The following is a 23,576-nucleotide window of genomic DNA, read 5'->3' on the forward strand; positions in this document are numbered from 1 at the left end:
AGTGTTGGCAGCTAATTAAGAAAAGTTTAATGGAAAAATCTTCTTTAATTTTTAATGGACTTCAGTGAAAATTGCTTCCATGGGTAGAATTTATAAGTTTGTGTGATTGCTTTCTGGGAGGTCTATGGCACAGAGAACTACTAATTAATTTTTCTCGTCATATACTTCCCTCTGTGTATGTACATATAACCTAAAGAGTCCTGGTGATCTACATTGCCTCTGCATAGATTAAACACTCATATGGCTTCTATATGTCTGGGAACTTGAAGGAATCTGCAGAAAGACCTTCAAAGGCCAGGAGGTGTCTGAGGCCAAGTTCTCAGCTCCAAGCCTGCATGTTATTGTAACCCTTCAGTGTGTGTGGTCATTTGGGTGGGAGGAGAGCAGGCAGAAAGCAGTAAAAAGGAAGGAGAAATAAGAACTCCTGGGAAGGACACATCTCTCCTCTGTATCCTGACACCATGCTCTTAGCAACATGACTTAGAGCCAACCATTCTTGCTGGAAGGTCTGCAAACAGTTGTGAAGTCCTTATGTTGTGAACAATATCATTAGTGATAACCAGTCATCTCTGGGCTCTTGCTCCACATCTGTCTACTTACTCATTGTCTTACCCCCTTAGGCTATAAGCACTCACCGCACAGTCCCTAGTGCCTGGTTCATGGTTGAAAGCCAATAATTATGTAATGAATTAATGAATAGATGGACAGATCAATGAATGGATGCATAGCCTTCACAGATTACCTTGTACCGGAACAGTGTAAGAAGCAGTTTAAATAGGATACTCGTGTCTGAAGTGATCTATTCTTCCCGGTAGGTCCTGGATAGCATTTACTTCAGCCGGAGATTCCATGTGCGTTGTGTGGCAAAGGCTGTGGATAAAGTGGGCCATGTGGGGACCCCCTTAAGGAGCAACATTGTTACCATCGGAACAGACAGTGCTATCTGCCACACTCCAGTAGTGGCCGGGACAGCTAGAGGCTTCCAGGCTCAGTCCTTCATCGCAACCTTGAAATACCTGGATGTCAAACACAAGGAGCATCCGAACAGGTCAGGCAGGTGGTGCCTTCCACCATGAGAGGGTGGAGTGAATCTCAGGTATCCTTTGTGTGTTTTCCAGGTGGGATAGATCAAAGAGTGATGCTTCTGCAGAATAAAAATAGTGGGGATGAATGCTTCAGAAAAAGTTTAAATTCTTCAAAGGTCCCTCAAGGTCTGGTCCCTTGCCTCTCTTGCTAGCCTTGCTTCCCTCACCTTGTCGTTTTCACCTGCCAGTCCACCCGCAGGGAATCACATGTAACTTCCCAAGGGCTTCAAGCTCTTTTAGGTTACATGCCTCTGCCGTGCTATCACCCTTGACTCCAGATCTGCCCCACCCTTTCCACTCACTGTAGGAACATTCCCATCGTCTCCCCCAATTTAATGTGGAGCCCCCTCCCCTGGCTCCTCTGGCCTCTGGCACCTATATCTGCCTCTTTCAGAGCATTATCATCATTCATTTCTCTCTGTCACAGAGAAGATGGAAATACCTTAAGGGCAGGGACCGTGATTATTATTTTGCATCTCCTCTGCCTGGTGCAGTGCTTTTTGGAACCTAAGAGGCACTCACTAAGTGCTTATTGAAAAAATGAGAAATAAGACCATATAAACTATAAGTCACTTGACTTATTTTTTCCTGTGTCACCGTGATTTTGATGGGAGATAGATACTTTCATTTTGCATAGCAAAAAAGAATTGATGTATTTTGTACATATTGATTAAACCCCATACTATTTAAGTGTGTGCCTTTATGAACAACTGAGTTCAGAGAAATGGGTTCCTTTACATGAAAAAGACAGGTTTAAATGTGGGGCCAGGAATATGCAAATCCCTCTTTTTTTCCTAACAATAAAATTTATTTTTGTTAAAAAGCAATTTTTAGAAATTTTTAGCAATTTCTAGGAAAAGGGCCCCCCTCTTCATATCCAAGGTTCTGATTCCTCTTAAAAATATGGCTCTTTGCTCAGAGAGACAAACTATATAAACTCAGACACACCTTCAGTAAACATGCTGAAAATCTAAACTTGTACAGTTAAAAGAAATGCAGCCTGTAAGTACAGTTCTGTTGTCATCATCTTAACCAATATTTATTAAGATCATATTTTATTTAGAATGTACACCATATGCTCCGAGGAAAGAAAAGTAGTGAAGGAACCATGTCCTCATAGTGGGGGGGGCGGGGCGAGGGGGCAAGATAAACAGAGTCTGAGAAACATACAAGAAATAGTAGCCAATATAAATAAGTCACAGATTTCCTGGTGCAAAAGCTGCCTAAGTGCCGAGGACTGTAGATAAGGGACAGCATGCTGCACATAGAGGCTAGAGGGGGCCAGACATGTGGTGCTGATGGGACTTAAAGGACGAGAGGAAAGAAAATGCTGTTTTCAGTTGGGGGGAGACAGCTATTCGTGCTAGGATATTGTAACTTCTAAGATATTTGGCTGGGTGGGGAAATTGGCTTTAAAGTTCAAGAGCTCAATGATACCTTTTGACTCAAACGAATACTTAAAAAAAATATGAGTGTCAGCCCTACCAACATTCATTCATTGAGCAGGAGAGCAGCAGCTGTGTCAGTCACTCAGCTTTAGCTCCTGAGGAAACAAAGATTCCATTTAAAGCCAAAGAAAGCTTTAAAGTAATTTGTGATCATGATGTTATCTTTTCTTATATAGAAAAAAAAAAAACTGATTCCTGATTACTCAGTCCTGAGTCTGGAGGATCTCTTGGGTGGGTGGGATGGGGGAACAGTCTTAGGTGTACATCCACACCCTTGTATTCAGAGAGAAATCCTATGTGGAAAGCATCAGGAAAATATAATTGGTAAATTTCTTGGTGAAGACAAATTAGGTGATGAGAAAGAAATGTACCCTATGTACTGTGTATAGCATGTATCAAAACATTTACTTCTGCATTTCCCCTCCCCCAGAATCCACATTTCGGTGCAGATCCCACACCAGGATGGAATGCTGCCCCTCGTCTCCACCATGCCGCTGCACAACTTGCATTTTCTATTATCCGAATCCATCTACAGACACCAGCACGTCTGCTCCAATTTAGTCACCACCCACGACCTCAGAGGCATCTCAGGTGAGGGACGAACTCAGGGCTGGGCTTCCCCCGCCAGCCCAGAGCAGTGACTTTCAGGATATGGCTGAGTGAGGAGAAATCTGCTTTTCATGTTTTCTGGTCCTCAAAATCTGCGTATTAGTTAGTGGTTTTCTTTCCTAGCAAACATCCACACCTAGGCAGCTCAGACAATGAAGTGAAGGGGAAAACACGGGGACTTTGGAATCAAACTGACTTAGGTTCAAATCCTGATTCTAGTGCCTATACAACTGAACAACAATAGCTTGACCTCTCGGCACCACAGTTTTCCTATCTAGAACATGAAGGTAACAGTTACTACCAAGCAAAGTGAGGATTAAATGCACTGACATTTTGAAAGCACCTACCGTGGTATATTTTAGTTCCTCCCCTATAGTAAGCATGTTTGGTTCAGTGCTCCAAAACTTTATTATAGTAGCATCTCTAGAAAGCTAACGTGCAGATGTTAAATGTTATAGGATAGATTCTCCGGGAGCAAGAGCTGAGATGGCATTTGTGGTGAAGATACTTGTTAGGGATTAACACCTGTTAAAGGAAAGGGGAAAGCGGGACTGGGCAGTGGGAGAAGTCAAACTGCTGTGTGGGCTGACAAAGGCAAGTCAGTGGAGAGACTTGTCCTCCTTCCAGCAAAAACTGCCAGACCTTCATAGTCCACCTGGCTCAGTGTCTGGATGCGGGCTGCCCAGCAAGGGCATGACCTTGGGCTGAGCCACTCTGCAACTGACGCAGCCCTGAAGGAGCTGACAGCTGAGACAGCACATCTCTGTGTTCACCACAGCAGACATGTAACTTTACAAAGAATACTGTCTGTTTCCATTTACCCCAGGAAGTTCACTTTAGGTGCGTGTTTCCTCCCTTCACAACTGATGAATCATTTAGCAGAGTTTTTGAAGACAGAAATGCATTCATATGCTCTTTCATATTCACTAAGCATCACTTTTTTTTTTTTCCTTTTTGTCTTTTTTACTGACCGGCAACGGGATTGCAACCCTTGGTGTCGCGCCCGCTCTGCACTCCCAAGCGGCGCACTCTCCAGTGCGCCACCGGGCCGGCCCACTAAGCATCACTTTTGATAGTGATGGCCTCTATACAGAAGAAATTAGTTGAGTGTAAATCACATGGAAGTTTAATTGGTTCACATGCAGCAAGTAGAAGAAACATGCTATGTTTAAAGACTGAAACTTTGCGCCTCTTTCTACTTAAAAACAATTAAATTCAAGATGTTGTGGGGCAGGGGGCTGGGTGCTGGTGTCAAGCATCCTAGGAAATGCATTAACTCTTTTAAAATACTATAGCTTTTAGTATTCAGTACTATAAAAATCGTAACCCTAATATTCTAAAATTGTATCGGTGTTCAGCTTTCTGCTGCACAAACGTCTTCCTTAATTTAGAACAGTTCCCTTACTTGGCAGCAGGTGATCCAGTGATTTTTGCCTGTAGCAGGTGAGGTTTAGTCAAGCATCATTAGTGAGCTATTTACTCATTAACACAGTATGAAGACCTTTTTCCCAAGAGTTCAGAAACGATAGGAGGGAGGAGAGGTCGTCAGATGTTGCTTTATTAACTTTACATAAAAGCCGTATTTGAAATCAGCCTTAAATAATAGTTCATCAGTGGATGATCCGTACAGCAACGATCTTGCTTCTTCGGGACTGATGGTGGAGCAGGTGAAGCACAGGACCAGACTTGCCAGGTGTGCCCCCTCATTCGTGGTGTCATTTGTTCACCTTTTCTTCCCGGGTTCCTGGGGTCTCAGAGGTGGCTCCTCCCTTGAACACCTGGCCACGGGCAGTGAACACGCGCTTTTCAGGCTGCCCTCGCGTTCTCGCTGTGCGGTGGCAGCCCTGGGTTGCTCTATTAACAGAGTGTCAGGTGGACAAAAGCTCTCCCGCTGTCAACAGGACGCATCCCTTTCCCCACTCAGCTTCCAGGCCCCGCAGACGAGTCACCGTTCCTTGTTCTTCCCTCCCTGGTAGAGGCAGGATTCCTGGACGACGCCGTCTACGACAGCACCGCCCTGGGGCCTGGCTATGACCGCCCCTTCCAATTTGACCCCAGCGTGCGGGAGCCGAAGACCATCCAGCTCTACAAACACCTAAACCTGAAGAGCTGCGTGTGGACCTTTGACGCCTATTACGACATGACCGAGTTAATTGACGTCTGTGGGGGCTCGGTGACTGCCGACTTCCAGGTGGGGGCTCGGGGCGTGGGTGAGGACCGCCTGCACGTGGGTGCCCTGCCCGGTCCTATTGGCTCCTGGAGCACTTCAGTGAGCACTTTGCATTCAGAACTGGGCCAACCAACCAAGGGAGTCTTCTTTCATAAGTCCCTCAAGCAGAGCTGTGGCCAGAGAGAGCCCCCAAAGTCCTCTAAATCAAGTTAATGTGGGAAAAAATTACTGCCTACACAATCATTTAAATAAAAATCTCATATTTACTTCTCTAGGCATACATGTTTTTCCCTCTTCATGTATTTTGGAAAGTTGAAACGATTTACACTTGATGGTAGGGTTATTACTACATAGATGTATTCTCTTCCTCACTGGGGAGAGGAGACAAAGGCAGGTGGTACCCGACTTTCAGAAGATAAGAAGAGCACTGTGGACAGATCATTGTTAAAACACCTTGTTTCATACCTGCTCCAAACTGACAAGCCCTGAAAAAATAGACACTTTTCAAAATATGTATAACCATTAAACATCAGTGCCAATAGAAAATTTTATAGCAAGAAGCCAGAGTCATAGAAGGCACTTATATGAAAGGGCCAGTAAGACAAGGCTAATTTGTCCTCATCAGAAAATTAATTGTGAAACAGATTCTATCCAACTTTGAGCAGTTACCTCAATGATCTAAAAACTAGTTAGATGTTTGCTCTTCGTTTCAAATCAGGTTTAACCTCACTGAAAGAGGGCACTTGTAGACGGACTTAGAGTAATCATTTTGAGAAAGTATCTTTGATAAAATTTGTTTTGTTTTCTTGGTGATGCCTCTCATTGTGGTTTCCTCTCAGTTTTGTATACACTACTGCCCTCTACTGAACAGAATTTGAAGGCATTCTTAGGCTTTTGTTTCTGTTTTGCAGTTGCATAACCTACAGTCACTTTTAAGAAATGCAAAACTAAGTGATTTATTTCTCCACTGACTTCTCAAAAATTAGTATTCTCTGTTCTTCATGACTTTGCCTTAATTACATTTTTGGATATCTTTGTTCAGAATATGCTTAAAAATCTCAAAGACAAAGATTTCTTATTATATATATATCCCACTTCTAGACCAACACAGAAAAAATGCATACACAGAAGTGTTTTATTGTTGTCTGTTTCTTTAAAAATAATTGAAACGGCTGATCTGTGGTAGAAAGACTATTGAACCTAAGAATCAAGGCCTAGTTCATACCTTTCTCTGTCAAATATCAGCACATTTGGATGAGACATAACCTCTATGAACCTCACCTGAAATAGTGACTAATAATCTCAACAGGGGAGGAACCCAGCACAGTGTTTGGCATAAAATAGGTATGCAGTAAATATTTGTGAGGGTTTTTCTTTTTTAAAAAAAGATATCTAAAGTAACAAACAAGAAAAATTAGTAAATAACATCATTAGGGCTAGAGAAGAATAAACAGAAACAAATTTGAAAATTAATTTTGTCAGTCAGCCAGAGAATTTATTGAGGTGCTAAGATCAACAGTTGTGAGACTGGGGCAGATTTATTTAGCAAAACCTGTGTATTAAGGGACAGAACACGGTGTGAGGTCCAGATAAAATCTGGATATTTTCTAAAGGAAACAGAATAAAGCATGTCAAAAAGGGATCTTTAAATTAATATGAAATTTAATGTTTTTTAAAAGTTGGCATAAATTTTAAATCCCTGACAACTTTGAATATTTTTAAAAAGCTTTAAAAAGTAAAATTTTTGATGCCAACTATTGATAATGCATCTGGTTGTTTTCCTTACTTACCCATAGAAACATTTTACATTGTATTTTCAAAACAAAAGAAAAATTAAGTCCCATAGTATATTATGGTATTTGGCCAGTGACAAAATAAAATTGTTTTAAACTAAGCTTTTTGTGTTATAAAAGAAAATATTTTAAAACATTTAAAAAATGAATAAAGCAACTCTCCACTCATATGTACAATTAGCTTCACTATGGAAACATGCTAATTTTTTATCTTTCCATCCATTTTTTGTTCATTGCATAGTAAAGTAAAACACTTGAGCCAAATTAATAGCAGTAATAGGAATCCCCTTAGAAGAAGTGTTCTCTTGGAAGTATGTTGTGCTGCCTTTTCAAAATTATTTCCAAAGCATTATATGGGACAGAGCATTATCAAAGTATACCTGCAGCTCTGGGCTGTCTGTTGGTAAGCTTCCTAGATATGATTCAGGCTCCCCTACAGGTCACTGGTAAATGGTCAGCTAAGAAAGCAGGTACTGAATGGTAGATTCCAGAGCTATCAGGTCGATCCCTTGGGAATAATTGTGATACTTTAAAATTTTGACCAAGGCTTCCAGCAATTGAACAGTGGAGGCATTGTCACTCTGCAGAGGTATTTTTGGTCTAGCATTGCCTTCTCAGAAAGGTTCGCAGATCACCCTATCTAAAGGAGCATCCTGGCCTCTTTCTATTTCCTTCCTTCCTTTATTTTTTAAAACTAAAGTGCAACTGTGAGCACTTACTTTGTTTTTTAAAAAATAAAGTGCAGTTTGAGCACTTGATTGATGATTATTGAATGAGTGAAAGACTGAATGAGTGAATGAAGATTGAACCAAGATGAGCTGATCCTATGCCATTTCATCCCAGGGAAGAAATAAGTCTGTGTGTGCGCACTGTTTCCTTGGCAGGTGAGAGACTCTGCTCAGTCGTTTTTGACAGTACACGTGCCTCTGTATGTGTCCTACATCTATGTGACAGCTCCTAGGGGCTGGGCCTCCTTGGAGCACCACACCGAGATGGAGTTTTCCTTCTTCTATGACACTGTTCTCTGGAGAACAGGTAAATATCCATTGACATCTTAACTCTTCCTACCTTACCCTCAAGCAAGATTAAAATAAAAAAATAAGTAGTGACTTTTAACAGTAGCTGCTTTCTTCATCTCATTGTCCTCACGTCTGGAAAGAGTACACATCTGTGGTTCCTGAAAAAAGAAAGATGTTCATAAATGCTGATGCTAGAAGGCTTTAAGCCCAGATAGGTAGGGGTCCAAAGCAGAGGAGGGCAAGTGACAAGGTGGGTCCTATACTGCCCAGCAGGAATTCAGAGGAGTGTGTGATCTTTTGGAGCATAATCGTTTTCTCCTGGTTAAAATGGTGTGATTCATGTTGTTGAAGGAGCAAAAGGATCTTCAAATCAGATGCACAGAAATGGAAAAATAGGTCAAGAACACTTATTGATGTCAAGTGGCCTGCTTTATTTACTTGGCATAGAATTTGCTCTTTTATTGCTTTCTCAAAAGTAGGAGTTTTAACCTTCGGGACATCAAGGGCAGCAATGCTGAATTTTTAAAATGACCTTCCCCTCACGCTCCTCCTGTCACTGCCCTCTTTGAGAGGAGCCCCCAGGGGCTGGATCAGTGGCAGCTCCTCAGCTGGGAGCACACACCTCACTCCCACTCTGTATCTCCCCCCACCCACCTTCTCCCACTGCTACCACGTGAATGCCCCTTCAACCTCCTTGATTTTCTCCTCCATTCATTCCAGCGGGTCTTGGTTGTTTTTTGTTATGCTTTTTTGTTTGTTTGTTTTCGCATTTTCAGAGCCCTGTACTTCAAACATTACCCCCAACCTGTTGCCCCTTATTTCTACTGCTCCCATCCCCCTCTTTTCCTCCCGAGGGGTGATTTACTTTATCTGAGGCAGAGAAACTAAAAAGCTACGGGAGTTTTCTTTAGATAGAGCTTCATCTCTAGTAATTGAAAGTACAGTTCTTCCTTCTATTAAGTGGCTTAAGCTCAAATCATTTATTTGCTTTAAATTTCTCATAGGAAATAACTTCAGGAAGTTTTTCCACTCTGGGTCAGATAACTCCTTGAGCTTTGGTGTTTGTTTTGTTTTGTTTAATTTTTCCCTTCCTTTGGTTAGCCTTTAGTTTTTGATCTTTCTAAACTCATTGGGGATCATGACTGCACTTGCCTTTATTAAAGCCACAGCTTGCTCCCGTCATGCCATATATAGCTGGCCTTCTACAAGTTTCCCTTTGATTCTCCATTGGTTTCAGTACTAAATGTTGCCACCAAGACTTTGTTTACAGCTCTATTAAGTCCTGTAGGGTGTCCTGGTAAGGAAAAGAAAATACAATGTGAAGCATATGTGCTATAACCACTTCCTGGTTTAAATTTTGGTAGTAAAAAGTTTTAAGATACATTTTTTGCTGAGCCTGCATCAGGGCTGAGTGGCACTTGCAGGTATGAAGAGTCTGTCTATGTCAAGGACAATGGAACTGTAAAAAAAGAACCAAGCAGAATGAGCTGTCATACAATTTTAATTGGCAAATGTCTCTCTAAACTCTATGCTCGTGTGAACATATAAATTTTATCTTAAGTTACATTCAAATAAATGTGCAGCTCTACTTAGAAATGTCCCTGGGATAACTTACATATTGGTTACTGTCTGGGAGGACTTCTTATGCCCTAACTTGGATGTTTTGTGTATGGTCGCCTGCCTAGGAATCCAGACAGACAGTGTGCTCTCTGCAAGGCTTCAGATAATAAGAATCTATATTCGAGAGGATGGCCGTCTTGTTATTGAATTCAAGACCCACGCCAAATTCAGAGGTAATATCAGTGCTGGTTTTTCCCAACGTTTTTATTGAGAAACATTTCAAACGTATGAGAAATTTGAAACAACAGAACAATTCTACAAAGTCAACAGTGGTTAACATTTCACTATGTATGTATGTACATGTATGCACATGCATACCCTTTTTTTGTCATACATTGGAATACAAATTGCAGACTTCATGTCAAGTCGTCCTAACTACTTCAGTAAACATCTCCTGAGATGAAGGACATTCTCTTATACAATGACAGTACCATTATCACATCCAGGACATTTAACATGGATTCAATAATATCCACTCCCTCTATTTCCTTATATTTCCTCTATTATTCCACAAATGTCTTTTCTATTTTCTTTTATATTTGTCTACATTTATTTTATATCTGTTTATATAAAAGGAGGGTGGAGCCAATCAAAATTTATATGTGGCATTTGCTTGTTAAATATCTTCAGTTTCTTTTAATCTAGGCTAGTGGCCCTATTTTTATTTCCATACAACACTATATCACCACAGTTTTAAAGAGTGGAGGTGTCCTGCTGAGTAACCTTTACCTTTTTAGTGATGTTTACAGTTGTCCCCTTCCCACCAAGGACTTCAGTGGCCCTACATGTGATCTTTTTTCTGACATTGATATTCTATTTATAAACTACTGAGACATTTCTACCTCCAAAAAAAATATTGGCTGGAATTCAAAGCTAACTGTATTTAATGTTCATTGTCACATGAAGACTCCTATTATTGGGAATATGCTCATTGGCACCATTTCCACAAGGCACATCCATAGTGTTTATAAATATATGTGACCATAATGACCATCATGAGGAGGATGATGGGCTAGGGTGAGATGCCATGTTATCCCAACCAGTGTGGAATATACTCTAAGGGGCAAAAGGATATAACCTTAGTTGTTTGATAGCAGAACGTTACTTCAGTTCGTAGGCTTTTGTAGAGGCTTCATCACAAATACAGTACGACTCACAAGTATGTGTGTTTTCCCTTGAAACAGGACAGTTTGTGATGGAGCACCACACTCTCCCAGATGTGAAATCTTTCATATTGACCCCTGACCACCTAGGAGGAATTGAATTTGACCTGCAGTTGTTGTGGAGTGCTCAGACTTTCGATTCTCCCTACCAGCTCTGGAGAGCCACCAGCTCTTATAACAGGTAAAACCCCTGACCACCTAGGAGGAATTGAATTTGACCTGCAGTTGTTGTGGAGTGCTCAGACTTTTGATTCTCCCTACCAGCTCTGGAGAGCCACCAGCTCTTATAACAGGTAAATACAGTAGTGGAGGCTTCCAGGGGCAGGTCTGATCGGTTTTCAGTTTCTTTCAAGAGCTTGGGAAATAGTGCTTTCCTTTGAAGGTTGGATTTCTTTTTTAAAAGGGTGGGGAGGGGGATATAGAAACTATTCTCTTGCAAATAGAGAAAGAAATCAGTCTAGCTCAGATCAACTTGTGATGTATAAACCGGGAAGTGCTCAGGCTCTCCCAAGGGTAAGACCAGGGGGAGCTCAGAGCAGCTCCACTCACATCCCACTGGCTGGAGCTTAGCCACATGGCACATCTACCTACAAGGAACCTGGAAAGTGTATCAACAAAAACCATAGTATAATAAAGAAATTCCATTTCAATAACCACCAGTAGTGCAAAATCAAGGATCTCTGGTTATTAGGTCCAGGTGTCACCCCTGATGGTCCAATGTCCTATAAATAACAAGACTTATTCTTCTCCCACAGTATAGAGGTAGAATAGCAATTGGATAAATACAGTAAAATATCACATTTGTAAAAGAGAAGAATAGAAAAGACAGAATTAAAACTACTGTGAAAAGAAAACAACCAGGAGTGTGTGTCATAAATATTATTAACCCTATTTTACAGATCGTGAAATTAAAAGCTACATTTAGCATTAAAACCTTGGTCCAGTTTTACAGTTAAGAAGTGGCAGATTATCTTAAGGATCATTTTCAAAAAGACTTCTTTAATTACAAATTTCTGATTTTATATCAGGTATTTTTATTGCATAATGATTCCTTTGAAATCAATATATAATCATCTTCGAGGACTGTGCTTCCTAGAACCTCATGAGATTATTCATGTACTTTGTCCCAGTCTATAGGCAGAGAAACTGTCCTCCTTTAAGTCCTCTGCTGACTCCTCATTGCCTACTGCATAAAGTTCACACTCTTCATGTAGCATACAAGGCCCAGCCCCTCCTTCACCTCATCTCACACCCAGCCTTCTAACTGCATTAGATGTGTCACCAATCAACAACCTATCAGTTGTCCCCTATGACCATGATCTGCTCTGTACGTTTCCAGGAAGGACTACTCGGGGGAGTACACCATCTACCTGATCCCCTGCACCGTGCAGCCCACACAGCCGTGGGTGGACCCAGGAGAGAAGCCTTTGGCCTGCACTGCACATGCCCCAGAAAGGTAGGAAAACGTAGTCGATCCTCAGTATTTGTGGAGTTCTTACTTGCAAAGTCTCCTACTCACTAAAATTTATTTGTAACCCCCAAAATCAATGCTCAAGGTGCTTTCACAGTCATTGCCTGACATGCACAGAGTGCCAAAAAGTCTGTATGACCAGACACATGTCCCCAGCTGAGGGGACAGGGCGATGCTCTGCCTTCTTATTTAAGCTCTTATACTAGGAACAAGTGTCCTTTTCACCCTCTATTTAGTGCAATGCTTTACACATTTTTGTGCTTTTTCTTGGGGATTTTACTATTTAAAATGGCTCCCAAACATAGTGCTGAAGTGCTTTCTAGTGTCCCTAAGGACAAGAAGGCTGCAATGTGCCTTATGGAGTGTTAGGTAACCTTTGTTCAGGCATGAGTTACAGTGCTGTTAGCCATGAGTTCAATGTTCATGAATCAACAACATGTATATGTTAAATATATGTTAAACAGAAACAGACATAAAGCAAGTTTATGTATTGATCAGTTGATGAAGAGGTTGTGACCAGAGGCTCGCGGGAATCCCTGTATGTCCCTTAGGAGCAACAGCTCAAGTATCCACTTATTTGGTGTTTGTGGAGACTATACAGAGCACAACTGTTGCAAATAATGAGAATCAACTATGCAGCAGCCCATGCCCACCTCAGACCTAAGACAGTCCCTGTGGTGCCACATAGTCAGTCAATCAGTATTTATTCATCTCTTTTCATATCCTTTGCTCTGGCCTAGGCATGGAGATTATAGCACTAGATTAGAGCAGAAAATGAAAAAGTCACCTGTGCCCACAGGCAGTGTGTAGTCTAGTGAGCCTTTCTAGGAGCTGAGTGAAGTATATAGAAAACATTTCTAAGAGAAGATGCTGAAGACAGAATCTGACATTAACATTAAGAGAATACAATTTGAAATGTGACTTTTAAATTAAAAACTGAAAATTGGCCATTGGATTTGGAGATACTGAGGTCATTGATGACCTTGGCCAAGGGCAGGTTTGGTGGACCGAGGGGGATACAAGCCTGACTGAAGTGAGTTGGAGAGGAGGGTGAGAAAGTGGCGACAGCAGGAATGAACAGTGCTTAAGGAATTTTGCTATAAAGGACATCAGAAAAGAGCAGCAGTAACTGGAAACAGATACAAGGTCAAAGAAAAAGGAGGTCTTATTTGTTTGTGTTCATATTTGTTTATGAAATATTTTCCAAACAAATAAGAAAAAGTATTGCAGGTAGTTTGTATGCTGATTGGACTAATCCAACAGATGGGAAATTTGATGATGCAGGAGAAAGAAGGAAAATCTGCAGAGCTTGAGTAGGGCGAGGGGCTAGATGAGGGCTGAGAAGCAGGGCTGGCCTGAGAGAGCAGCACAGGGAGTTCCTCCACGGAAAGAGGAAGGCAGGCAGCTCTGCAGGCTCAGGCGAAGGAGAAGGAGTAGATTGGGAAGGTCATGGTGACAAAGTGGCCATCCGATGGAATCTATTTTCCCTGTGAAATGAGAAGTCAGGCATGAGCTGGCAGTGAGGAACGTTGAGGTTTGAGAAGGGAGGAGGAAGTGAGACGGAGTCCTCCCAGAGAGAAGAGTCAGTACACGAGAGGGTTACAGCTGACAGCAGCTCAGACAGTGCAAAGGCCCAGGTGGATTGTTCTCTGTGCCCCTCTCCAGTCACACCCTCTTCCTCCTTCCCACTAAGGTCACCGCTAACCTGTTATTTGTATTTATCATCCCTTGTTTTGGTTTATGTTTTTACCTCATGTTTACTTCCACACTATTATGTATGGCTTTGAACATTATATAAAAGTTTCATACTATGTGAATTCTCTCTGCTGCTTTTTTTTTTTTTTTACTCAGTAAGTCACTTGTAGATTCATTTGTTTGATTCACATAGCTGTAGTTTGTGGTTCACTGTGTTAATTTGAACATTATATAAAAGTTTCATACTATGTGAATTCTCTCTGCTGCTTTTTTTTTTTTTTACTCAGTAAGTCACTTGTAGATTCATTTGTTTGATTCACATAGCTGTAGTTTGTGGTTCACTGTGTTAGAAGTTTTTATTGTAAGTATTCTGCAATTTAATTTACTGCTCCATTTGGCCTATTGTTCCAGAATCTCTCTATTATAAAGAATGTTCTTACATATATTTCTTGGTGTACATATGTACATCTCCAGGGTTGGTACTGGGATTTTTAAGAGGAAAGAGGAGCAATGGTTTGAAAATGGCAAAAAGGAGCAAGGAACACAGCAAGCCCTCTGTCCAGGCCCAGTGCTGCATGGGTGTGGGAGGCAGCAGCAAGGAGAGTGTCGTTGAGGATAGTGGGGCTTCAGAGTTGGGTCTCCTTGTCTTATGCCAGGGACATCATTACTTGTAGATTCCCCATTATTCCCAGGGTGACCTCCCCCTGGACCTAACCTTACTCTCAGTCCCCTATATGGCTCTATACGGTTGTAATAGAACTACAACACCCAAAAAATCAAGACTGACACAGGGAATTCAGACCCAAAATAATTGTATCTCATGTTATGACTATTTTTATAAGGTCTGTTATATATTATAACCTTATAAATAATAATAACCATCTCAGGTCCATTGTTTATTCCATTTAATCAATATTGAGTGTCTTATCAAGTGCCAGGTGCTATGGTGGGTTCTGGGAATATCAGTATCAATAAGAAAAATCTGTTTCCTGAGTCAGGTAAATGAGTTCTTGACACAGCTAATGGTTATATCAAGGCTGTTGGAGCAGGGTCAAGCCTGGATTGTGTGGGCCCCCAGTTCTTCCTATACCCCAACCCTATCAAATCTACACACTGAGGCACCTTCAACAGAAAAGAGGGAACAGTCAGACTGACTCTCTTAGAAGAGTAAAGCATTGAAATGGTCACCCATTCATTATCCTTTGACAAATATATATGTCAGGAGCTTGGCTAGTGAGGCACACAATGCTGAGCAAACAGATGCAAACCATGCAATCAGACAGTCAGTCACACATTTAAATAAAATCTCAAACCATAATAAGCACTGTGAGAGAAAAGTGCACAGTATGATAGGAACACATGATAAGGGGTCTAGCCTAGCCTGGAAGGTAAGAGAAAGAGGGAAAGCTTCCTAGAGAAGACAGTGTTTGAGTTGAAATCTAAAGCATAGATAAGAGTTAACTAGGCAAAGGAGGGTAGACCAAGGAGGAGAGAGTATTCCTGCCGAATGTCCACCAAGGTCAAAGCTAGAAAACATTAAAGTCATTACCACTAATCTCAAATTGGCCCTAAGAACAACAGTTCCCTAACCCATCCCTGTCTTTAAAACTGTTTTATCCCTTCCCTCAAACTTGCTGCATCTCCGATGTCCCCACCTCAAATGATTCCCTTGTGTCCCATTCTATGAAGGAAACAGAAGAAATCAGAAGAGAGCTCACCAAGCTCCTGCCATCACGTCCGCGTCTGTGCGTGTCTACCTGTTAAGATGAGTGAACAGTCTGAGCTCCTATCCAAAGCCAGCTGCACCACTCATGCCCTGGAACCAATGCTTCTTGTCCCCTTTATAGTGACATCTCTCCAGCACTTCTCCCCTGTCTATGAATCACTGCAATCAGCTTAAAAACAAGTTGTAACTTCTCCCATCTTTCCAAAAAAAGTCCTTTCTTGGCTTCATTTCTCCCACAACACTTACTTTTCTTCTTCTATTTACTTCAAAATGCATCTGCAGAGTTGTCTATATTCACAATTTCTAATTTACCCCTGTCCATCACCTCTTGAACCCACTCCATTCAGGTTTCTGCTCACACTGTTCACCTCAGCTTTCTCTTATCAAGGTCAACAACGACTGCATGTTACCAGATCCATGGGTCAAGTCTCAATATTTCTTCTCATGACCCCTCAGAAGCATTTAACAGTTGATCAGTGTGTCCTCCTTTAAACGCTTTCTACACTCAACTGGGGTATTACACTCTATGGGTTGTTCTCCAGCCTCACTGGCTTTTCCTTACTGATACTTTGCTGGCTCCTTCTCTTTTCCCCAGTCTTTGAATTTGGAATGCCCAAAGTATGGAGCTTGAACAGTCTCTTCTCCATCTCTTCACTTGCTTGGTGATCTCATTCATTAGCCATCTCAAGGTTTTAAAACGCAAATGAGCCCCTCCGGTCCAGGTCTTACCTCTTGAATGGAGACTTGTACATCAAATTGACTACTCAGCATCTCCACTGGGCTCTTGTCACAAACTTAACATATCCAAAACTAAATTCCTCATCTTTGCCACCAAATACTCATATATTCCTTCTACACTTTTCCCATCCCCGTGAAGGGTAGCTCCAATCTTCCAGGTCAGGCGTTAGCAAACTACAGCCTGCTTTTGTAAATAAAGTTTTACTTTGGAATACAGCCACGCCCATTGGTGTAGTGTTGTCTGTGGTTGCTTTCATGCTACAACAGAGAAAGTGCAGCAGAGACCATATGGCCAACAAAATCTAAACTATTTGCTATCTGGCCATTTGCTTAAAGCGTCTGTCAATCCCTATTCTGAGTGCTTTCACCCAAATCCTTAAAAACATCCTTGAGTCTCTTATTAAGGGACTGTCAGCAAAGCTTATGGGCTTCCCTTTTAAAATATTTTTAAGAATCCAATCATTTTCACTGCCTACCTGAAAATGGCCCTGGTCAGAAACACTATCATCACTTGCCTGGATTGTTGAAATGGCCTCCTGACAGGTCTCCCTGCGGCCACCCTGCAGTGTCTTCTCAACACAGCAGACCCTACTCACTGTCTCAAAACCCTCCAACAGTTTACAAAAAACCAAATGTCCTTATGGCCAGGTCAGGCTTTTTGTGATCTGGCCCCAGTTACCTCCCCATCTCATCTCCCTCACTCACTGCCTTTTCACCACACTGGCTGATTGGCTGTTTCTCTATCACGTTGGGCACATTTGTACCCCAAAATCTGCACTTACCCTTGCCTCTGCCTGGAGAGCTTCCTCCCCAGGAGGCCACATGCCTCACTCCCTGGCCACCTTCAAGCCTTTGCATGAATGTTTCCCTCTATCTGAGGCCTTCTACGACTGTCTTCCTTCCTTCCTTCCTTCCTTCCCTCCTTTCTCCCTTTTTATCATATGTATTTAAAGTATGCACCATGATGTTTTGATATACATATGCATAGTAAATAATTACTACAGTCAAGCAAATTAACATATCCATTTCCTCACATAATTATCTTTTGTGTGTGTGTGTGGTGGAGCACCTGAAATCTGCTCTCTCAGCATATTTTTAGTATAAAATTCAGTGTCAATACCTGTAGTCCTCATGCCCACATTGTATCTCTAGACTTATTCGTCCCACATAACTGCAACTTTGCACCCCTTGATGTACATCTCCCCACATCCTCCTCCTCCTGTCCTTGGTAGCCACTGTTCTCTTTGTTTCTGTGTATTCAAATTTTTTTTTTTTTTTTTTTTTTTAGATTCTACATATAAGTGAGATCATGCAGTATTTGTCTTTCTGTGCATGGCTTACTTCACCTAGCATAATGTCCTCCAGGTTCATCCATGTGGCTGCAAATGGCAAAATCTCCTTCTTTTTTAAGGCTGAATAGTATTCTACTGTGTGTGTATGTGTGTATGTGTGTGTGTGTATATATATATATATATATATATATATATTAAGTGGAATACCTTATTGTGTTTACTATCTTCTCATTAGAGTGTAACTTCCCTTGGGCACATGTTTTTCAATTCATTTCACAGATGAATTGCCATTACTAGAGCAATGTGTATCGTATAGCAACTTCTCAGTGAATATTTGTTGAGTAAATGAGTCCTAAGGCAATAGAGATCATGCAGTAGAAAACTGATCAGGAGACTTACAGAAGGCCAGTCTGGCTAGATCCCAGAAAGAGAGGGAAGGGGGAGAGTAGCAGGAGATGAAGCTGGAGAAATAGGCAGAGGTCAGAGCTTTATAATCACGTCAAAAATGTTGTTCTTCACTCTAGTAGCTATGGGAAATCACAGAAAGATCTTAAACAAATTTGAGTTTTTAAAAATTACACTAGCTCATGGATCACAGCATATAGAATAGATTAGTGGGAACTAAGAGGTACTCCAGGGAGGCCAATTAGGAGGCTGATACCTCTCGTGTGGCCATTCAGTGAGATAGGAACACTAGAAGGAAGGTCAAGTTTGTGAGAGAAGAGCATGTTGGATTTGAGGTATCCTTGAGACAGCCAAGTAGAGCTGCCATTCAGCCACCAGATATGTGTTTCCTGTGCTCAGAGGAGAAATCTGAATTAGAGAGTTAAATGTATCATCACTACCTTTAAGATGGCAAATGCACTCAATGACAAGACTGAGATCACCTCGGATGAAATTATGGAGGGAGAACAGTAGAAGTCTCAGAAGAGAGTCTTGAAGAGCCCTCGCCTATCAGAAGGAGGCAGACAAGGAAGGGACTGAGGAAGAGGGCCAATGAGGTAGGAGAAAGGGGCAAAGCAAGAGACTGTCACCTAGCAATGTCCTGAAAGGTGGCGTGAAGGACAGATAAATTTTGACCAGGTTGCAAGAGTCAAAAATCTCAGCACATGCAGATCTGGGAAGAAGTCTAGCAATCAAAGAGCAACTTTGGGGGCCCTCAGAATGAAAGAGCCAGAAAAAAGGAAAGAGTGCCAAAGAGTTCTAAAGACTAATTAAATTATTCCTGTTCAAAAGATCAGATTAACTTCATAATGACCAAATAAGTCCTCCCCCACAGACCTCTTTATTCAGTAAATATTTAGTGCCCACAGTAAAGTTCTGTGCACAATCCTAAGAAGGGTGGGAAAAGGAGGGCGGCTCAAATGACACGTGCTAAGCTGACACTGCTCTCAAAGAGCCCTTCTTTCTCCTGCATTTAGGTTCCTGATACCCATTGCGTTCCAGCAGACCAACCGCCCTGTACCGGTCGTGTATTCACTCAATACTGAATTTCAGCTCTGCAATAACGAGAAGGTGTTCCTAATGGATCCCAACACATCTGATATGTCATTGGCAGAAATGGATTACAAAGGAGCCTTCTCAAAAGGTAAGTCACTTCCTCCACCTGCAGAAAGAGGCTCTGCCTGGGCATGAGAAGCTTCTGGGTAAGCCCCTGGACTGGCATCTCTGCTCTTCAGCTCTCAGTCAGCTCCCCAGTGAAGATTCCCCAGGGTTGGTTCGAGGGCAGCCAAAGCTGAATCGAGGAACAGACCCATGTTCTTCCTTTGTGTTGTTTCAAAATAAAATTGCACTCTCGATACTGTAATGATGGGCAGTGCAGTACCATGGAAAAGCGCTGGTCTGAGTAGTAAGAGTATAATCTGGAGTTTCCAACCAGATTATAACACACTAACTTTGGGTAAGATCTTTTATTTCTCAATTCTTCAGAGAGATTGCAATATTGTCCCCATTGCCTTCTGCCCTCAAAAGGATGCCAAATATAAATATTCTCCATCATGCTTTCTGCTAGAAATGGTCTCTGTGGCCCCTCCCCACCCCAGACATGGTTTTCTTGACTTTCCAAAAGTCTACTCCTTCTTGTCCTTCAGGTCGCTACTTAAAGGTTAACCTCCTGAAAGAGGCTTTCCCTGCCACACCAGACAACCCGACTAACACAGGCCTCCATAATGTTACTTTCACAGAATGCTGTTCACTTTTTATGGTACTTACCACAATTTTTGTTATTATATAATATACATATTATGTATTCCTTTACTTTATTGCCTGTCTCCACCACTACACTGTAAGTCCCAGGAGAATGGAGACTGATCAAAAATCATGTCTGGACACGGTAGCACCAGTGCTGGTTGCTCCATAAATAATTATTGAATGAGTTGAATTATTCGAGTATCTGCCTTTCCTCTCTCAATTACCCCTCCTGCCTCTTTCTTACTTTTAATCTTCTCCTCATATGTGAGTCTTTTCTTTCATCTTAAAAACACATTCAACTCCCGCCCATCACAAAAATAAACTTTCCCTCGCCCCTTTCTTCCCCTCATATTTCAGCCTGATTTCTCCGCTTCGTTTCTCTGAAACACTTCCTAAAAAAGCGGTGAGCACACACTGTCCGCGTGGCACCTCTGCGCCGTCACTCCTCCGTCTGTTGGCCGCAGGCTGGATTCTGTCCTCTCTCTCTCGTCGATGTCCATATCTATGGGTCTTGATGCTTTTTTCCTGTTTGGTTTCCTGAGCATCAGCCTCACCTAACACCATCGTGCCTTTCAGGTCGCTTCTTCTCACTGCCTGCCCAGGGTCTTCATCCTCTGCCCCATCCATGTGGGCATCCCCAATTTCCGTGCTTGGCTTGTTCTGTCTCACTCTGAGGGCTGCCTCTGGTCATCGCCATGGTGTAGACTGTCCCTCTACTCTGAACTTCCTATACTCCTGGTACTCCACAGCCATCCCACAAAATTTGACCTTCTCCCTGATCTCTCCTGACTTTCATTTCTACACTCAACTGGGGTATTACATGCATCTCTGGAACTAGCAAATCTCTCCAACAGAGATGTCCAGGACTGGATTCGTCTCCTTCCACACACGGTCCTTCCACATCTGCTGCCCCATGGATGGCACCACCTCCCCCAGGTGCTCCAGCCCCAAACCTCAAGGTTATCCTCAACTTCTCCTTCACGTCTCACGTCCCATCTATAAATGGGATGGATAGAAACTGGCACCTAGACATTTCTTGAACTCATCCCTTGCCTCTCAGCTATATTGTAGGTACCTGTCTCTCACTAGAACATTAAAATAGTCCCCTAAATGGTCTTTGTGACTTGAGTGCTTTATTTCCCGTGTTTCTAAAGCCCAAGTGTGTTGCTATTACTCCCCTGCTTAAAAACTCGCAGTGATTCTTATTACTTATATATTCAAGTCCAACGTCCCCAGCACAGTTAGTCTATCTTCCCAGGAGTCCCTCCTGCAGGAGTCTGTGCACATCCTCCATTCTAGTCACCTTCATGGACTTAGCACTGCATAGTAAATATTTTGGATGAGCATTTGGAGTCAGATGTATTTGTTCTCAAATCCTCCTCCCACCACATCATTGCTGCGGAACTTTGGATGAGTTACTCAAAATGGGAATCATAGTTGAACCTATCCGCTTGGCTCTTGGGAGGATTAAATAAAACAGTGTGGGTAAAAAACTGGTGCCGTTGCAGGCACTAAGGAAACAGCACCTGTGTGGGACTCACATCCTTCCCAGCCTGGACTTTCTTTTGTGCATGGACTTTCTTTTGCCTAGAATGTTCTCTCCTGCCTCTCCCTCCTACCCCAAATGATCTATCTGACAAATGTCTACTCAGGTTTCAGAATACGGCTCAAATATCAGCTGTCTTTAAGTCCTCCCATACCTCTCCCCAGGAAGATTTCTGTACTTGGTTTTGTGCTTATGTAACATCGGGAACCTTCCTGTGTTATGGTATGTAACAGGATAGTGTTGTGGTGGTGAATAGTGTTGTGATGCGTTGGTTTTAGAGCTCAAGTACCTTGACCTTGAATCCCACCATCACCACTTACTAGCTTGGTGGCCTTCAACAATTCACTTAACCACTCAGAACCTCAATTTCCCCATCTGTAAAGTTGTCAGCACTACATGACTAACTGCATGAGAAGGATTTAGGACAGTACCTAGTAAATAGTATGAGTTTGATAAATGTTAGCTGTTTTTATCACTCACTCTGCTTTTATTTCTGTCTTCTCAACTGTACATAATAACATGCTTTTAAAACATATCTTAAAAGCTTAGTTAATGCTTATTGATAAAAGCAGCAATAAATGAATGAATGAATATTTTAGGAACACATGGAATCATAGTGTTCTTCACAGAAAGACACTTTTGACTCTAAGGGAACATGTCAAATCCTTTCTACCCTTGACATTTCTTTTTCTTTCATCTTTAAAGTCTGACCTAATTAATGCCTTTCAATCTTCTCAGGTCAGATCCTTTATGGCCGAGTACTCTGGAATCCAGAACAAAACCTTAATTCTGCTTACAAACTCCAGCTGGAGAAAGTCTATCTTTGTACCGGCAAAGATGGCTACGTGCCTTTCTTTGATCCTACGGGGACAATCTACAATGAAGGGCCACAGTATGGATGCATTCAGCCAAACAAACACCTGAAACACAGATTCCTGCTGCTGGTATGCTAACTGCTAGTGTTAAAGAGCAGACACTTGAGTAGATTTCCTCAGCTATAATTCTGCTAAAATAGACAACTACACTTTTAATGGTTTCTTTCTTTCTATATTTTTGTTCTTCTTCTCTCATCAGCTAAATACTAATACATATTACCAAATGTGATAGTTACTGTGGGTAACAAGACAGGCTATTTTTGATGTCTAAAGATGAGGAAATCCTAGGCCAGTGTTTCTCAAGCTATGGTTCAGAGACCATGAATGTCCCTAATACTCTTTCAGGGAGCCCACAAAGTCAAAACTACTTTCATAATAATGTGATGATGCCTGTCTTTTTCACACTCATGCATGTAGAGAGCATGAAAAGTTTATTGATATGATTTCAGATTCTACATTGTAACTAATCTTTTAAAAAATGCCATTTTTTAAATGCCAGTTTTGATTTAGTATCAAAAAATAATAGCCACAATTATCTGAAAAAGCTATTAACACATTCCTCCCTTTTCCAACTATGTTTAACTGTGAGGCCAACTTTTCTTCATATACTTCAGCCAGAACAGCAGATCACAACTGGTTAAATGCAGAAGCATTTAAGAGGATCCAGTTCTTTTCCAGAGATTTGCAAAAAAACAAAGCCAGCTTTCTTTTGTGGGGGAGGGGATGAATCTGGTATTTTTACTAAAAAATATCTTACTTAGGTTAACATATAATGGATTTTTCATTATCATTTTTAAAATAATAATTCTTGGGCCAGCCCGTGGCTCACTCAGGAGAGTGTGGTGCTGATAACACCAAGGCCACGGGTTCGGATCCTATATAGGGATGGCCGGTTGGCTCACTAGCTGAGTGTGGTGTTGACAACACCAAGTCAAGGGTTGAGATCCCCTTACCGGTCATCTTTAAAATAAATAAATAAATAAAATAAAATAATAATTCTTTAAAAATTTTTCAGGTTCGGGCCGGCCCGGTGGCGCACTGCTACAGTGCGCCGCTTGGGAAGCACGGCAGCGCTCCCGCCGAGGGTTCGGATCCCACATACAGACCGGCCGCGGACTGGCGGGGGGGGGGGGCGG

General features: G+C 41.9%; 1 protein-coding gene across 1 annotated transcript in view; it reads left to right on the forward strand.

The window, feature by feature from the left end:
- Nucleotides 1-23,576, forward strand: part of FRAS1 (Fraser extracellular matrix complex subunit 1) — a gene marked incomplete at its 5' end in the record, with an annotated part of 258,570 nt that overhangs the window by 230,237 nt on the left and 4,757 nt on the right. The window contains 9 exons of the mRNA XM_008577934.1: nucleotides 816-1,048; nucleotides 2,964-3,124; nucleotides 5,119-5,333; nucleotides 7,990-8,140; nucleotides 9,810-9,917; nucleotides 10,929-11,088; nucleotides 12,247-12,363; nucleotides 19,251-19,417; nucleotides 22,304-22,509. Of these exons, the coding sequence (XP_008576156.1) occupies nucleotides 816-1,048; nucleotides 2,964-3,124; nucleotides 5,119-5,333; nucleotides 7,990-8,140; nucleotides 9,810-9,917; nucleotides 10,929-11,088; nucleotides 12,247-12,363; nucleotides 19,251-19,417; nucleotides 22,304-22,509 (1,518 nt within the window). The remainder of the gene's footprint in view (nucleotides 1-815; nucleotides 1,049-2,963; nucleotides 3,125-5,118; nucleotides 5,334-7,989; nucleotides 8,141-9,809; nucleotides 9,918-10,928; nucleotides 11,089-12,246; nucleotides 12,364-19,250; nucleotides 19,418-22,303; nucleotides 22,510-23,576) is intronic.

This window comes from Galeopterus variegatus, unplaced genomic scaffold (genome assembly GCF_000696425.1).
Source record: "Galeopterus variegatus unplaced genomic scaffold, G_variegatus-3.0.2 Scaffold1607, whole genome shotgun sequence".
Taxonomy (NCBI): domain Eukaryota; kingdom Metazoa; phylum Chordata; class Mammalia; order Dermoptera; family Cynocephalidae; genus Galeopterus; species Galeopterus variegatus.